This window comes from Zea mays, chromosome 5 (genome assembly GCF_902167145.1).
Source record: "Zea mays cultivar B73 chromosome 5, Zm-B73-REFERENCE-NAM-5.0, whole genome shotgun sequence".
In the NCBI taxonomy this organism is placed as follows: Eukaryota; Viridiplantae; Streptophyta; class Magnoliopsida; order Poales; family Poaceae; genus Zea; species Zea mays.
In genome coordinates this window covers 19,546,210-19,562,576 of record NC_050100.1, presented here as the reverse complement: position 1 = coordinate 19,562,576, position 16,367 = coordinate 19,546,210, and the positions used below count along the sequence as shown (strand labels likewise).

Sequence of the window (16,367 nt, the reverse complement as noted above, 5' to 3'; positions counted from 1 at the left end):
ATCTTTATAGAAACCCTATTTGCTTTAGGAGATATATTTTCAAAGTAAGCAAGTTTTAAAATTATATTTTAATTTAGAATTCTTGGAGAATTTTACTAGATTCCCAAAATGAGATTTTGGTTGTTAAGAGTGTGGTCATTGCCGGCAGATGTTATTGGGCCGTACCGCGCTGTTTGGGCGGCAGCGGCACACAGCAGCAGGCCCATATAACTACACGCACGCGTTCCAATGGCGGACAGCGGAGCGCGCTCACATGGACGAGCAGCAGACGCAGGTGTCATCCACGCAATTCCACCCGTCCCCACGTCCACCCACCCAGGGGCAGTTCCGGTCGTCCACGAGTTCTCCGGCCTGGCTCGCCCCGTCAGCGACCCAACACCCCAGTATCCTGAATTCCTGAATCCTGATGCGGTTTAGCGCACCGAGGTAGACCGAGCGAGACAGCCAGCCAGCGGGGCAAGCTGAAAAACCTATCTTCTATCACCACCTCGGAGCCCGAGTGGAAGGGGAAGGCAGGAATCGCCCCGCACGCGCCCCCATCCGCCTGCCGGCGACGGCCCACATGCCGACCGCCTACAGCCTCCGCGCGCCGCCCTCCACCGCGCAGCAGCGCCTCAGGCTGCCCCCGCCGCCGCTGCCGCTTTGCCCGGCGGGTGGAGGGGCCGCCCGCCGGAGGAGGGTTGTCGGGGTAGCGTCCGCGTCCGCGTCGCCCTTCGACGAGCTGTACGCGCGGGGGAGGCCCGCACATGGACCCTCCAAGGTGAGCCACCGTCGCCTACCTCGGGTGCATCGCCCGAACGACCAACCTTTTTTCCCCAAATTGAATAGTAGTAGTTGGGTAGTATGCAATCCATGGATTTCGTTCGCCCTGATTTTGATGTTTCCGTGCCAGAAAGCCGCTGCCTGTAATAATTTCTTGTTTGAAAATTTGATGCCACATGACACATGAGATTCCGGGCCTTTTGGGTCAGGAATAAGATCTGGGTTCCAGCAAATGGTTCATCTTATGATGACCACCTCCCGTGTTAGGTCCATCGCTCACCTTCATCTGTTAATTGAATATCTGCAAATAAGGTGGCAACGTTACTGCCAAGAAGTCTAATACATGGTGTGCGTAGAAGCGACGATTTGTTAGCTGGCTTCACTGGCCATCAAGATAAACAAGAATTCGATGTTCCTGCAAATCTAGTTATTGTTGATATTTAGTTTTTGTACGTTAGGAGGGGGAGCGGGGTCTGTAAGAGTGTACAGCATTTAGCAATCGAGATTTAGCTGCATGAGCATAACTTTAGGCTTGGTAAATTGTTATCAACCATGGTCCTTAGACATATGCTACTTGTATGCAGTGTCGGAGCCAGAAATTATACAGGTAGGGGGGGGGGGGGGGGGGGGGAGGAGGGTCAAAAAGCGTTCAACTTGTAAAAAATGAACAAAACTCAACTGGTTAGTTTCCTTGTGGTGACCGTCTTAGTTAATTCACCTACTTGACACGGGCCCACATTTTCTTATATATGCATTCTAGGATTTTAGTCACTATGCTTTCAGTGGCAGGAGACATGTCCATTGAAAATAAAGTTTTGCGGCAATTTTAGAAATTTCAGATCTACCAGTTCAGCCTTATGGATGTGTTTATAGGGTGATTTTATTATCTAGTTGTGCTGCATATGATCTTATTGTTGTGAATTGCACTATATAGTCTATATTCAATACTCCCTCCGGTGTAGTATTAGGAATATGGGAGGACAGATTTCTTATATATGTTTGTTTCGCATACCAAGGGAGGAGTAATGCGGGATTTTCTTTGTGTGGCGCCTGTTCGCTCAACTACACGATGCGGCTCCTTATTTCCTGGGCGTGATTAAAGGCTGTTACATGCAACGAAGTGTTTCTTCCTGGGAGAGAGAGTAACGGTTGCTGACCCAGCCGACGCATGCGAAAGGCAGGGGTAAAATTGGGCAAGAGTATCTCTATACCCCAGAATGACATCTATTGCTACACTACGCTTATTCATCCATAATGACATCTAATACTACACCGGAGGGAGTATGAGAGCACTAGGCCCGAATATATACACCGCTACATGGTAGACACCGTGTGAAACAAGAGCTCTCTATATGAGACCGAATACAACAAAGGCGCATGCATAGACATCTAACACAGACTATATATGAGACCGAATACAACAAGGACACATGCATAGGCATATAACGTCCCCCCTCAAACTCCAGGTGGATCAAGTACACTGAGTTTGGAGAGATAAAACCTATGCTGAACTCTGAGCTCTGGTATGTGCCTTTGTGAAGAAATCAACCACCTGAAGGCTGAAGCTTTGAAGGCACGCAACAAAGATCAATCATATCATCCTAAACATGTGCACACGTGTAATAGGCATCAATGCATATATGCTTAGTAAAATCATGCATGGTCGGATCATGAACAATACTAATAGCAATGTTAGGAGCCGTTGTAAAAACAGGAACACCAAAATCTTCAGGCAACCACTGTAACCAAGTAACTTATGTAGTCACAAGAGCCATAGCATGCAACTCTTTGCACTCGAACAAGAAATTGCTACTTGTTTTTTAGTCTTCCAAGCATTGAGGGGACCACCAAGAAAAACACAATGGGCAAAAAGAGATCGACAATCAGAGGAATTACTAGCCTAGGTAGCATCACAATAAGCCTGAAGCTGTAAAGAGCTAGAGTGTGAAAAGAATAGGCGTCTAGTCCCACAAAGATATCGTAGGACATGAAACAAGTGATTATAGTTGAGTTGGGTGGGAGCAAAAACAAACCGACTCAGAATATGTACAGAATACGAAATGTCAGGACGAGTGGCGCCAAGGTAAGCAAGACTCATTGAGTAGGATCCTCAAGAGGTTCACCATCCGTGCACAAAGGTGAACATTGAGTTCTATAGGAGTCTCAATTATGTGCCAATCAGTAAGAGAAGCCCCTGCCAGCTCCCATTGGGCTCCGCCACTGGTTGTATGATGCCTCCATGAATCATGAGACTGATGACATTTTTTTGTTTTAAGCTCCATTTTAACCTTCTTTTTTAGGCTAGGATGTGATTTAGGAAGGACGATTGCCTGAATAATAGCATCCTGTCATAGGGGTCATATAGCATTGCAAAACTAAACAAAATGTTTTCTGAACCCCATGTGACACGAGGAACCATGGTGCTTAAGGATTACGCGTTCCACCAGCTTAAGGATTACAAGTTCCACCACTGTTGTCGTTTATTGCTAGGTCGAAGCATTATGTACTGTTAGCTATCTTATCAGTAATATTGGTACTACTACTGGCTAATACTGAGCTAAGTGGTCCTTAACATAGCATTTTTTTTCTTTTTTCTTTTTGCAATTCGTACTCACTGAGCTAATTTTTGGATTGAAGACATATGACCTTGAACTTTAATATAAAGTTCTTTTGGATACCTCAAGATGATTTGTCACAAGTGTTGTGAATATCAAGCTGGGCCATTTTCAGTACTACGGCATAGGATGTTTTCTTCTGTATAATACTCTACAATGTATTTGTCAGACCGAGCAACCTGTCATCTACTCTAACTAAATTTAGCAGCAGTTGTTATGAACAGTAGTAATCTTTGTAAGTAATTTTGAAATACTGTTTGCCCATGGATCATTTTTAATGAAATTGTGGGATTCTTTGGGAGGAGTTTTTACTAGTTAGCAGCTACTTGTCTTGTAGGCATTAATTGCATGTAATATATTCTGACTAAATGATTTTGAACATTGTTTATGGACATTTGCTAGGGGTGAAAACAATACATATGTTCAAAGATTATATTATATAAAGTGCCTGTAAACTTCCTTAATATAACTACAATATGGATATTTATTACTTTTCAATCTATCAACAAACACTTGGAAATTGTTTTAGTCATGCTGTAAGGTTTACTTATCATGTGTTTGGTTCTCTGTAGAAATCCATGCTCTGGAACTTGATCCAGGACATAGAGCCTCTGGACCTTAGTGTCATTCAGAAAGATGTTGCTCCTGAAACGGTAGATGCAATGAAGAGGACTATTTCGGGCATGTTGGGTCTGCTTCCATCTGATCAGTTCCGTGTCATTGTAGAAGCTCTTTGGAATCCCTTCTTCAAATTATTGGTATCTTCAATTATGACTGGGTATGCTTTCTAGTTCAAAAGTTTTTTTTTCTATGATGGTGGTTATGAAAAGTATTTCTGAGACTCGATTGCATAATTTGGCACATGTTTGTTTGAACTGTTGTTGAATTTGGAAGTCTGAGTCAACATCCGATACCTTTCATCGTGTATCAGTCAATTAAATGACATGCGAAACTGGTAGTGACTCTTGCAGTCTAGGTATTTATTAGTTCAGCAGGACGGCATGTGGACCTAGAAATGATGAACACTTTTGCTGTATGCCTTTCTGACAGGTTTTCTATGAGAAAGAGGCATGTTGTTGTCAGATGATTAAAATATGGTAACCTTCTAGTGATGTTTAGTAGTTCCCATGGTAGTAACATTTCTTCTGCTTGTACCACTACTTGGTGGCTGCTGGTTCTTTCACTTCTTTTGGACCAAGTAGAGAGTTGGTGTATATTCTGCTGTCTGGAGTCAAGTCATTCTGTTTGTCTGGCTTCCTTTCCCCATAAGAGTTTGCTGTGTTATGGTTTAAATTTGTTGATCTGGCTACTCTCCTAAGCTAATAGTCACATCACAAGGTTAGCCGTGCTTGGTAGTTTCTTCTGAATTGAATGTTAGTTTTTTTTCCACTTTTCCAAAACAAAGAAATGAAAATTCCTGCCCAGTAGTTTAGTTAATTCTAAATATTAACTCTTATAATCTTTGTTGAGATCCTGTCTTATTAAACAATATGAACGTATTTCCTGTTCCCATGCGATAACTCCTTTATACCATTTTCTGTAATAGCTACAGCTATGCAATTTATTAATTGAAAAGCTGAAATAACAAGAAGCAATGTCTTGTTTCATGGGAATGCAGTTCACATGTATACATTGTACGAAACTCAGATCTCTACTTCATTTTTGCGTCTAGGTATACTCTGCGAAATGCTGAATACAGGCTTTCTTTTGAAAGAAATCTTGAACTGTCTGAAGAAGTTGCAGAATGCCAAAAAAGTGATGTCATTGAAGATAATCATCATGACATCAATTTGGGTACACCTGTCACTATTTTTAGATTAGCAGAAGAAGACATGCCCCAGGACCCTGAAAAAACTGATGACGAATCATCATATGAAAATATGGGAGAAGAGCTCGGCGACTTAACCCTGCAGGCAGAAGAGTATATTATTCAGATGCAATCTCGTTTGGATGCCATGAAAAAAGTAACTACAGTCTGTTGCTTTATTAGCCAACCCGTTTCATTTACTACTATGCTACGTTATTTGACATTATATTTACCGCAGCTATGCATTTATTTATTAGTTCATAAATTCAAATTATAAATGAGTGATGCGTATACCAGAGGAAGATCAGGAATAGCATGGGAGTATGCTCATTATACACAGGCTAGAGTTAACACTTCTGTAATTCAGTTGAACTTACCCACTATATGTTTGTGCTATCTGAACTTGTGCACGTCAGCTTTTCCATATTTATGGAACACAATATTTTGCACACTGTACATACAATTTTGTTTTATGTATCATATCTGACTAAAAAAAAGAACTCCAGTTTCTAATCGGACAAGTACTCAGGGCAGGTGTTTATATGTACTCTGGGCTGAAGTGTGGATGAAGAAATAAATCTAAATCAATTGTACCTCTATTTCGTGTAGTTGGACCTGTAATAAAACATTTGTCATTTTGAATCTGACAACTTGTGTTGCGTGATATATTTCAACTTTCCAGGCTTATTGCTTTTATTGACATTGCAGGAGCTACATGATCTCAGGAGAAAGAATTCTGCTCTGCAGATGCAACGGTTTGTTGGGGAGGAAAAAAACGACTTGCTGGACTATTTGAGATCACTAACACCAGAGAAGGTAAGTTCTAAATTGAGATCTCAGTATCTCACGGCTCATGAGATGGGTCATTGTTTTGTTACATTTCAATTGCCTAACCTAGCTGCTTTGAACAGGTTGCTGAACTATCAGAGTCTTCATGTCCCGGCGTGCAAGAAGCAATCCATTCTGTGGTTCATGGTCTGCTGGCTACTCTTTCCCCCAAGATACACTCAAAGGCCCCTCCACCGCTAGATAACACTTCTGGAGGGGTCTTAAACCTTGGGGGCGAGGATGATGACTGTGCAGAACTTGTGGAGAATGCTTCCCTCCCATTTCAGCCCCTAATATCTGTTCCCCGTGATTATCTTGCACGCTTGCTCTTCTGGTATTGTGAAGCTGACTTAATAGGCATTGTTATGTTCATATATCATGTAGCAACTGAACACCGACATTTTCAATTGTTTAGGTGCATGCTGCTGGGTCACTACATCCGGGGTCTGGAGTACCGGTTAGAGCTTGCTCAGCTTCTGCGAATATCCAGCGACGTGGGTTCTTTCTCTGGTGGTGATGATCATGTTGTTTGAGGGTACCACGTTTACTGGTATTCCTCACCGGGAAGAATGGAAAGATCTGGCCAAGCAATGCAGAGGTGGCCGTTACACTGCGTTCCCTCTCTGAAATGATGCCCCAAGCCCCCAATACAGGTGGCGCTGCTGAGCTATATATTAGTTGTAGTTCCTGTAAATTCAGAAAACAGTCACTCGGGTCGGGTGTAAAGCTAGTGTTACATATGCACGTGAAGCACTTTCTTTTTTTCTTCCTTTGATGTTGTGCCGTATAAAAAAGGTTTGGTGGTTAGTTGGTGTTTATCTACTGGTAGCATGATAGGCTTCCTTGTATTCTAGTTGTATGTATCTGGTGGTTGTGATTGATGTCCAGCGTCCATTTAGCTTGTGTGGCTTCTTGATTCGAATAAAGTTTAACTTATTTTTTGGAACTCACGAGCACATACTTTCATTGGAATTATATTTACATTGTTGTCCAATGTCCATTTAGCTTGTGTGACTTCTTGATTCGAGCAAAGTTTAACTTATTTTTTTGGAACTCAATCACATACTTTCATTGGAATTATATTTAGACTAGTACATGGCCCCTTGATTGAAATGAAAGTTGCAATGCAGCATTGCAACCAGTTTGATCTTTGGCTAACAATGTTTACATAAATATAATATGTTAAATGAAAAATAATAATATTACAAAATTAATTTTTTAATAGTGAATCTAATAATATCAATTTTGTGTTGTCGATTTATATAAAATTTAGATATCGATCATCAAAACTAAACTAGTTTCTTGATGGTGAAATCTAGATGGACTTGTATCTCCAATTGAAGTAATCATGTGATTTTATGAGTGCCATCAGTGTCAAAGGAGAGCTGTTGAGACCTGATTGTGTGGTGTAGCAATTCATGTTTTTGTAAAATACATAATATACAAACTTTTTAAGAAAAATTCTACAAAGTGTGTTGCATGCCGTTGTTATGTCAAACCTAAGCAAACTTCCTTCCTTTCTCGCTTTGTTTTAAAATCACAATTTCAAAAGTTTTACGACAAACCACTTGTCATGAAGGTGACCAAGCTAAAAACTTGACAAGAAAAGTTTGAAATAAAATATTTTTGAAGCACATTAAAACTTAGGATGAACTTGAGTCGCACTCTGAATTCAGCCTACAACCCACACATATGATCTCTAATTAATCCTAAAATGAAACCTCAAATTTATTTCTTATCTTGTTCAAAAGAGTTTATCCTAAAAGAGTAGAATAATAAGATCTATTCTGGGACATATAATTCATTACATACAGATGATCATTACCCTTCGACCGGATTACTCTATTCGACTTCTAGGTAAAGAAATGAACTAAAAGAGAATACTTAATAATACAACAAAACACTTAAACAAAATCACCTATCTCGGACGCAAAAATAGTTTACGGATAATTTAGTGCACCCATATAGTTTGAGCATGAGTGTGTGATTGGTTCTTAGTTTTGTTTGATTTGGTTGGTGTGCATCCTCTTGGAAATCCATGTGCCAACCTTTTGGACTTCACTTCCTCAACAACTATGAGCTAGCAAATAGAAAGAATTCTTGCTTGAGAGTGAGCATGCTTGCTTGGCTCAACTTCCCAAGAGACATATAGAGCTTTCTTCACTCGCTAGCTCAGTCGTCATTTGAGTGTGTAATCTATGCACGTATTTGCATCTAACCATCAACTATATAAAGAGCGTACAACATTAGGTTTAGATGACATGTACCTCTTTAAAACATGGGCTACATACAACCATATCAACACTAGCGGTTCCAAACCTATATCTATCTCTCCGATTTTCTCTAATACCTAGTACACTCAGGGGTGGAGCCACGGGGTGGGCAAAGGGGGCCGTGGCCCCACCTCAAATTTTTTCGTCTCCTTATATATATGTTGAATATGTTAAAACAAAATGTCTATAAGTATATGAGGTTAAAACCAGCGTGAGCAACACACATCCACGACAATCCAACTCCACGATCCGCTAAAACAGCCTAACTCGGCTTTTGTTCTGCCATCGTTCTATCCGATCGACACGAAGTAGGAGCGCTCAACTCCACCGTCGCCAGCCCCCTGCTACGCTCGCCCTGAATCCATTGCTAGCCCCCTTCCATGCTCACCCTCTCCAACACCATCCGCTCAGCCCCCTTTCTGCGCTCACTCGCCCGACTAGCCGCCACCCGCCCATCCCCCTTCAGCCCGTGCTCGCTTGGCCCAACTTCGTCATTGCTCGCACACCCGTGCCATTCCACCATTCAACCGTCACAGTGTCGTTACATCACTTCTTCTTGTTCATATAATTTTTTCTCTCAAATTCTAATTTCTATTGTACGATCACTCGTCTATACATGTAATGTTATATCTGTTTTATGGTCTTGTATAGATGTCTTATGGTTTTGTTTGACCCCACATAAGTTTCTATCCCACGTCCGTCACTAAATGCACTGGTGTGTAACAAGACGACAATGGTTAAAAGACTTTTCCTAATGTATAAATGCATTCCCCATGTTTTTCGCACATGTTTTTTCAAGGAACGTAGACAATCGAAGAATGATCTAATAAAGATTACAAGGAGCCAATTGAATAAGGAAAGTGTTACTCCCTCTGTCCTAAAAAAATTCGTTTTAAAAAATTAGTGGATCCATATAATACCCATAGTGCCGGCACGACCGGACACAATTATATTTTTAGTTTTAAATTAATAAGATACATATATTTACACTATGAATACATTGTATAACACAACCGAGCGTGATCTATACTAGTTAAATGGGTGTGTCTAAAGCTTTTCATGCTACACTGAAATGGCCTACTAGACTAGCGGGCTGGTCCAACACATTTTATCAGACTGGCGTGCCATGCCAGCGCTACGGCACACGAGCTGGCTCCGTACGAACCAATTATCTAGCCGTGCCGTTAGGCACGAGATCAGACCAGATCGTCCGTTTAGCCATCTATGCGTGGTTGACAATAGCGACACGTGGACCGGCCCGACACTACCCAATTATCTAACCATACCTAACGGTCCATGGCGGATCGGGCCATCCGTTTAGCCATGCCTAACGGTCCATGCACAGCCACTGAAATCAAATAAAAAGAAATAAAATGGAACACCGCTCACGTCAGTCTCTGACAGCCCCCAAAACTCCCGCGCTCTCGGCACGGTAGGCGGATGGCGGGGTGGGCGCCGCGGGACTTTGCGGCCTCGCGCCGTCCCCTGAAACGCTCAGAATTTAGTAAAAAAAATCCCTAATCTTTCCCTCCCTCCACGGCGTGCCGCAGGCAAAACTCGAACGAGTTTGCAAATCGAGGCCGCGGCGATCGAAACCGCAAAGCCAGAGCACCCGAGGCTCTTCCCTCCAACCGGAGCTCTCCCAAGTCCCAAATCCTTCGAATTCAAAAAAATGGCGGTCCCCTCTCCCTCCATTCCCACCGCCCCGCCCGCTACTTAACCGCGCGCCCGCCACTCCTGCTCCGCCCTCCGCTTCTCTTCCGTGGTCTGGCGTCTATCCACCTGCTCCTGCGGTCCTGCCCCCGCTGCTGCCTGCTGCCGTGCAGGGACAGCCGGAGCAGGAGCAACGCCGCCCGCCTTCACCGTCGTCGCCCATGGCCGACATGCAAAACTACGCCGCCCCGCCGCTCCTCACCCACGCTACCGCCAAGCGCAAGCGTGTCGCCCTCAACCAGCTGCCCACGCTCCCCAACGCCGTGCTCGGCGCGCACGACGAAGGCGGCGGCGGCGATGACAAGCCCGTCAAGAAGCAGCACCTCCTCCCCGCCGCCAAGCCCGAGCCCAATGCAGCTCCCGCGCCTGCCGCCGCCGCCTCTGATGTCGAGGAGGACCCGCAGCTCCGCAAGCCCTACGCGTCCGACATCTACTCCTACCTCCGCTCCACGGAGTCGCAGGCCACGCGCCGCCCCGCCACGGATTACATCGCGGCGGTGCAGGTCGACGTCACGCCCAACACGCGGGCCATCCTCGTCGACTGGCTCGTCGATGTCTCCGAGGAGTACAGATTCGTCTCCGACACGCTCTACCTCACCGTCTCCTACATCGACCGCTTCCTCTCCGCCAACGCACTCAACAGGCAGAAGCTGCAGCTCCTCGGCGTCGCCGCCATGCTCATCGCATCGTAAGCAACCTATCCGTTAATCTCACTCGCCCACATTTCCATGAACCGAGCTCCATTTCTCATGCGCCGGGTCCGATTCGAATCGATGCAGCAAGCACGAGGAGATCAGCCCGCTCAATGTGGAGGATTTCTGCTACATCACCGATAACACCTACACCAAGCAGGAGGTGTGTATGCTTTCAAAACGCGACTTGTCTCTGGATCCTGCCATTGATTGATTACACAATGTTAATTGATCTTTGCTTCGGGATCTGTAGGTAGTTAAGATGGAGAGCGATATACTGAATGTCCTCAAGTTTGAGATGGGAAATCCTACTCCAAAAACGTTCCTGAGGTAGATCACAAACCGAATCAGTCTGAAGTGTTATCCCAATTCTTGTTTGCCACAATGAATCTGCTTCTAAATTTTGTGTCCTTCGCTTTCTGTTTCGTAGGATGTTCACCAGATTTAGCAAAGAAGACACCAAGAAGGTACTTGCACCTGTGAGATTTGTTGCATTCAACAACGAAATCTACTTCCGTTCCACCTACCTGCTGCTTGTGTACGTTGTTGTCTGATTCATTGTGTTGTGATGCATATTGCAGTATCGTAGCCTCCAGCTGGAGTTCCTGGGTAGCTACCTTTGTGAGCTCAGCTTGCTAGACTACAGCTTGCTTCGCTTCTTGCCGTCACTTGTTGCAGCCTCGGTGCTGTTTGTTGCAAGGCTGACCCTTGATCCACACACCCATCCCTGGGTATGATATTGATCTTCTTGATCCCAATCATTCCTGTCTCACTAGTTACCAAAACACCAACTCATTTTGTTATGTACGGTTGCAGAGCAAGAAGATGCAGACACTAACTGGCTACAAGCCATTTGAGTTGAAGGACTGTGTTGCTGCCATACATCATTTGCAGCTCAACCGGAAATATTCATCCATGATGGCGACCCGGGATAAATTCAAGGAACGCAGGGTAAGCATGGGCCTTGACAGCCGCACATGGTTTTATGTCAGATCGTTTGCATAAGCATAGTCGCAGTGTCCTAACTGGAATAAACCTCTTGAACAGTTTAAGGGTGTATCAGCTTTGCTACCACCTGTTGAGATCCCAGCGTCATACTTCGAGAAACTGAAGGAGTAGTTGTTCCTGGACATTCTAGTAAGCCAAACACACAGGGCTAAGGTTGTTAAGGTCCTGAGGTTCTTCGATGCTGCATCTAGGCTCGAGTAGGTGCATTCAGAGTTGATTTGTTTGAAGTTCAAGATCAATAGAAGGCTAGGCGTGTCAAATTTTGTACTTGTGAATCATAACTGTACATTAAAACCAGGTTTCTTTATTTGATGGGGCACAACTCCAAAATTTTCATTTGTTTCCTATTTCTTAATGAAATAGGGGGCTTTGCCCCTTCGTCAAAAAAAAAAAAAAAACAACTCCAAAATTTTCATTTGTTGGCTCTTGCTCCATTTTCTCCCTTTTTTCATATAGTTCTATACGGAGCACAGTATCTAGTATCTAGTGGTCAGATATAAGAGAGGACAATTTAGGGTTGATTTGGTGATAAGAGGATCACAAGAGGATTGTATTTAGAGGGGATTGAGGTAAATCCCCTCTAATCCTTCCGTGATCACGGATCACCAAATTAGCCCTTGTGGATGTATTAGACCTCGCCATCTTGGTAAACACAACATGCGGAAAGCCATAAAGTGATATGCTCTCGAAAGACTTGGAACTGTTGTGAATGATCATTATCCCTAACAGAATGTGCACCTTTATGGCTTCACTGTTAATTGGAACCGGCCACATTTGATTATTTCAATGGCCAAAATTTTAAACACAATGTACACCTTCACTATTGTCACTAAAAAAACTGGTCACGACTGATGTTGGAATTCTGATTGTCTTGCAATGCTTGTTGCCATCCATGATCAACAACAGTCCTTGAAGTTAGTATTACTTTGCTACACACATTTTGGATGCAATTGTTAGATTCTATGGTGCATATGATCGATTCCTAAGCTCCTAGAATACTAATCCGTAACTACCTTGATAATGAGTAGATCTATTCTACTGAGGAATATGTATATATACCTTCATTGTTGTTCATAGCGGTAGCCATTGTGGCGGCGTCTTGCATCGAAGGTCCGCCTCCTTGGGTTCCCGACGTAGATCGACGATGGATCGGTCCTCTAGTGGCACCTGCAGGGGGAGGTTTGCAGGGCGAGGCTCGGATCCCGTTCCTGATGGGGAGATGGTGATCTGAGACATAGTCGCCACTCTTCCGGTCACTCCGAGCGCCTAGGTAATTGGTACCTCACAGAGTGTCGGCTAGGGTTTTGTGGTCGAGTGATTAGCGTTGGCTAAGCCTATCGCCCCCTTAATCTATTTATATGGCGTCATGTCATCGGGGGCTGCAACCAACGGTTAGGATAGCCCCCTGATTAGGGACGCAGTTAGACGGTTAGGATTAACCCTACCCCGGGAGGACACATCTGTAACACCCAAAATCACATTTTCGTAAATTAGAGAAATTCTCCATGAGGCTTGAGATAAAATATCTTATAACAAGTAATTCCTTCCTTTATAAAGTATATCTCTCTAAAGTAAATAAATAATAAATGTAAGAGTGGGTATTTGTAAGTGCAATCAACCCTAATTGAGGGTTTTGGTGATTAAATGACAAAACAAACAAAGATTCTAACAAGTTTACTCCTAGCATGTATACAGTTATTCTACAGACATGAGAAGCACAGATCTTATGAGTATGCAAATGAAAAAGCACAGCGGATTAAAATTCTACATCATATGGCGTGCTCCAAGTGCGTGGAAACAACGACAATTTGCTTTTTATAATTCTTGAGTTATAGAAATCGCCGTTCAATTAAGAGGGATCCGCAATAAGTTAAGTAAGTAATGCGATGAGCTCAGTTCAAATTCCTTCAAATCCTCTGAGAGAATACTTTTCTAGATCATGAATGTCCTTGGAAAAACCACCCTTACTCCCCATAAAAGTTCCACCTTGGTTCACATCAGTTTTCTCAAAACTTGCTCTTCAGTTTCAAAAACCGGTTCAACCGGACCTAAAACCGGTTCAACCGGTTTCTGTACTGTTCCTTCTGACACCTCTGTCCTGCCAGTCTGCCAGTCAAAAACTGTCAGAAAAGTCGTGTGCAGAGTTTTTCGAAAACCGGTTCAACCGGATTTGAGCCCAGCTCAACCGATTTTGAGGCCGGTCGAGTCTCTGGCTGAGTACCTTAGTGAACCGAGAACTCCCTGGTGGAAACCGGTTCAACCGGTTTAAGAACCGGTTCAACCGGTTTTTAGTCCACTTCTCCCAACGGCTGCCAGCTTTTGGGGGATCCTTTAAATACCCCCACACACTCTCTCTTCATTCACTGCTGCTCTCTCCACGATTTCTTGGTTGACCAACCTCCAAACAAAGGCATTCAATGCACCTCTCACACCCGAAATCACACCCCCTTCATTCGTTTGAAGGATCCTTGGTGTGAGGTGAAGTCGATCTAACACACTGTTGATTTCATCTTGATTCTCCTATTCTCTTCACTCTTGAGCTCATTGCAAACTTAGCCTTGTGAGGATTTGTTACTCTTGGAACCTTGCGTTCCTTGACGGTTAGAGGTTGCTTGGGAGTCTCCAAATCTGTGGACGATCCCAAGAAGTTTGTATCACCCGCTCTTTGAGCAAATTTGAGAAGAGATTGCCTTGACCTTGGTGGTCGGCTTGTGGAGGATTAGGGTTGGAAAAGACCTGACCCTTTGTGGGCTCCTCAACGAGGAGTAGGACACCTTTGTGGTGGTTGCCGAACCTCAGGTTAAATCTTGTGTTCTTGTGTGTTGTTGATAAGTGCTTTAATTTGTTGGTTAGTTCATATTCGATTATATTGTGTGCAAATCGTGTGAAAACAATTCATACCGATTTGTCATCTATTCAAGTGGATTTTCTCTAGGGCAAGTCTTTAGCAAAATCTCTCACTACTTCGTCACATTTGTTTAACTGTTTATCTAATCTAAGTTGAGCAGGTTCAAACTTGTTCAGTTGTAAATAAAATCAACTAAACCGGTTTGCACCAGTGCAACTTGAATTTGACACTATCTCAAAGTTTTTAGTGGAAAATTTTAGGTGTAGCCTATTCACCCCCCTCTAGGCTACTTTCAATTGGTATCAGAGCTTCGTATCTCGTTTTACGCTTAACCACATGAGGAAACGATCATGTCTACTCAAAGGGACCATGTGGATCCTCTCCTCGAGGAAATCCCCGTCACATCTTCCGGTGAGGAAATAGACCCCAAGGTCCTCGACCTCGCCATGAAGATTGCCGAGAAGATGTTCCTCAAAATGAAAGAGGAAGATGCTAAGAAAAGGGAAGAAGAAGAAGAATCAAGAAGAAAGGCCGAAGAAGACAAAGGAAAGGGAAAATTTGAATACAATGATGACCTAGTGGAACTTTTGGTGTCAAGGGTGATGAGCAAGGTAAGTCTCAACACCGAAGGATCATCTACCAAAAGTAAAGGTAACGAGTTCAACAAAGTTCAATTTGATCATTCTAGAAATTTTATCCCCAACTTCTCTTCCGCCCCACTTGGAAAGTTACCAACTCTTAGTGAGTTGAACTATGACGAGTGGGCCGATAAGATGAAGTCGCATTTAATCGGTGTACATCCTAGTTTTTGGGAGATTGTCAATATAGGTATGTATAAGCCCACCCAAGGAGAAGAGATGACTCTGGAAATGATGCAAGAAGTTCACCGCAATGCTCAAGCGGTGAGCATAATAAAAGGAAGTCTTTGTCCGGAAGAATACCTGAAAGTCCAAGGAAGAGAGGATGCTCGTGACATTTGGAACATTCTTAAAATGTCACATGAAGGAGACCCCAAAGCTAAGAGACATAGAATTGAAGCTTTGGAGAGTGAGCTTGCTTGATATGATTGGACTAAGGGTGAGTCACTTCAATCACTCTTTGATCGGCTAATGGTGTTGGTCAATAAAATAAGAGTGCTTGGAAGTGAAGATTGGAGTGACTCCAAGGTGAGAGCACCTAGAGGGGGGGTGAATAGGTGATCCTGTAAAACTTAAAACTTAAGCCACAAAACTTTGATTAAGCGTTAGCACAGTTAATGCCAAGTGGCTAGAGAGAAGATCTTGCACAATACGATAACCACAAGGAGTTCAACACAGAGAAGACACAGTGGTTTATCCCGTGGTTCGGCCAAGTACAAAACTTGCCTACTCCACGTTGTGGCGTCCCAACGGACGAGAGTTGCACTCAACTCCTCTCAAGTGATCCAATGATCAACTTGAATACCACAGTGTTATGCTTTTCTTTTCTTATCGCGTTCGCGAGGAATCTCCACAACTTGGAGTCTCTCGCCCTTACACTTGAAGTTCACAAAGAAGCACGGAGTAAGGGAGGGAAGCAACACACACAAATCCACAGCAAAATGCGCACACACACGGCCACGAATCGAGCTCAAAAGACTATCTCAAAGTTCTCACTAGAACGGAGCTCGAATCACTGAGAATGACAAACGAATGCGCAAAGACTGAGTGTGGATGATCAAGAATGCTCTAAGGTTGCTTGGTATACTCCTCCATGCGCCTAGGGGTCCCTTTTATAGCCCCAAGGCAGCTAGGAGCCGTTGAGAGCAAATCTGGAAGGCCATTCTTGCCTTCTGTCATCGGG

General features: G+C 43.7%; 2 protein-coding genes across 2 annotated transcripts; both read left to right on the top strand.

Annotated features, from left to right (window-relative positions):
• Window positions 1-474: 474 nt before the first annotated feature.
• Window positions 475-6,956, top strand: LOC100383346 (uncharacterized). Its single transcript, NM_001176002.2, has 6 exons — window positions 475-760; window positions 3,950-4,155; window positions 5,050-5,341; window positions 5,893-6,000; window positions 6,096-6,346; window positions 6,428-6,956. The coding sequence occupies exons 1-6, from the start codon at window positions 563-565 to the stop codon at window positions 6,543-6,545; spliced, it is 1,173 nt and encodes a 390-aa protein (NP_001169473.2). The 5' UTR covers window positions 475-562; the 3' UTR covers window positions 6,546-6,956.
• A 3,087-nt stretch (window positions 6,957-10,043) lies between these two features.
• Window positions 10,044-12,103, top strand: LOC100216646 (cyclin superfamily protein, putative). The gene is given in 7 exon segments (NM_001143057.1): window positions 10,044-10,686; window positions 10,778-10,853; window positions 10,944-11,020; window positions 11,121-11,157; window positions 11,272-11,421; window positions 11,507-11,641; window positions 11,738-12,103. Coding segments are annotated over 7 exon segments (1,074 nt in total). The 5' UTR covers window positions 10,044-10,159; the 3' UTR covers window positions 11,810-12,103.
• Window positions 12,104-16,367: the final 4,264 nt, after the last annotated feature.

Bases quoted from the DNA above. Each gene is read 5' to 3' on its own strand.
- LOC100383346 (NM_001176002.2), top strand. From the start codon at position 563: ATGCCGACCGCCTACAGCCTCCGCGCGCCGCCCTCCACCGCGCAGCAG. The intron at 761-3,949 runs GTGAGCCACCGT...GGTTCTCTGTAG, and splicing joins CCGCACATGGACCCTCCAAG to AAATCCATGCTCTGGAACTT. The intron at 6,001-6,095 runs GTAAGTTCTAAA...TGCTTTGAACAG, and splicing joins GATCACTAACACCAGAGAAG to GTTGCTGAACTATCAGAGTC.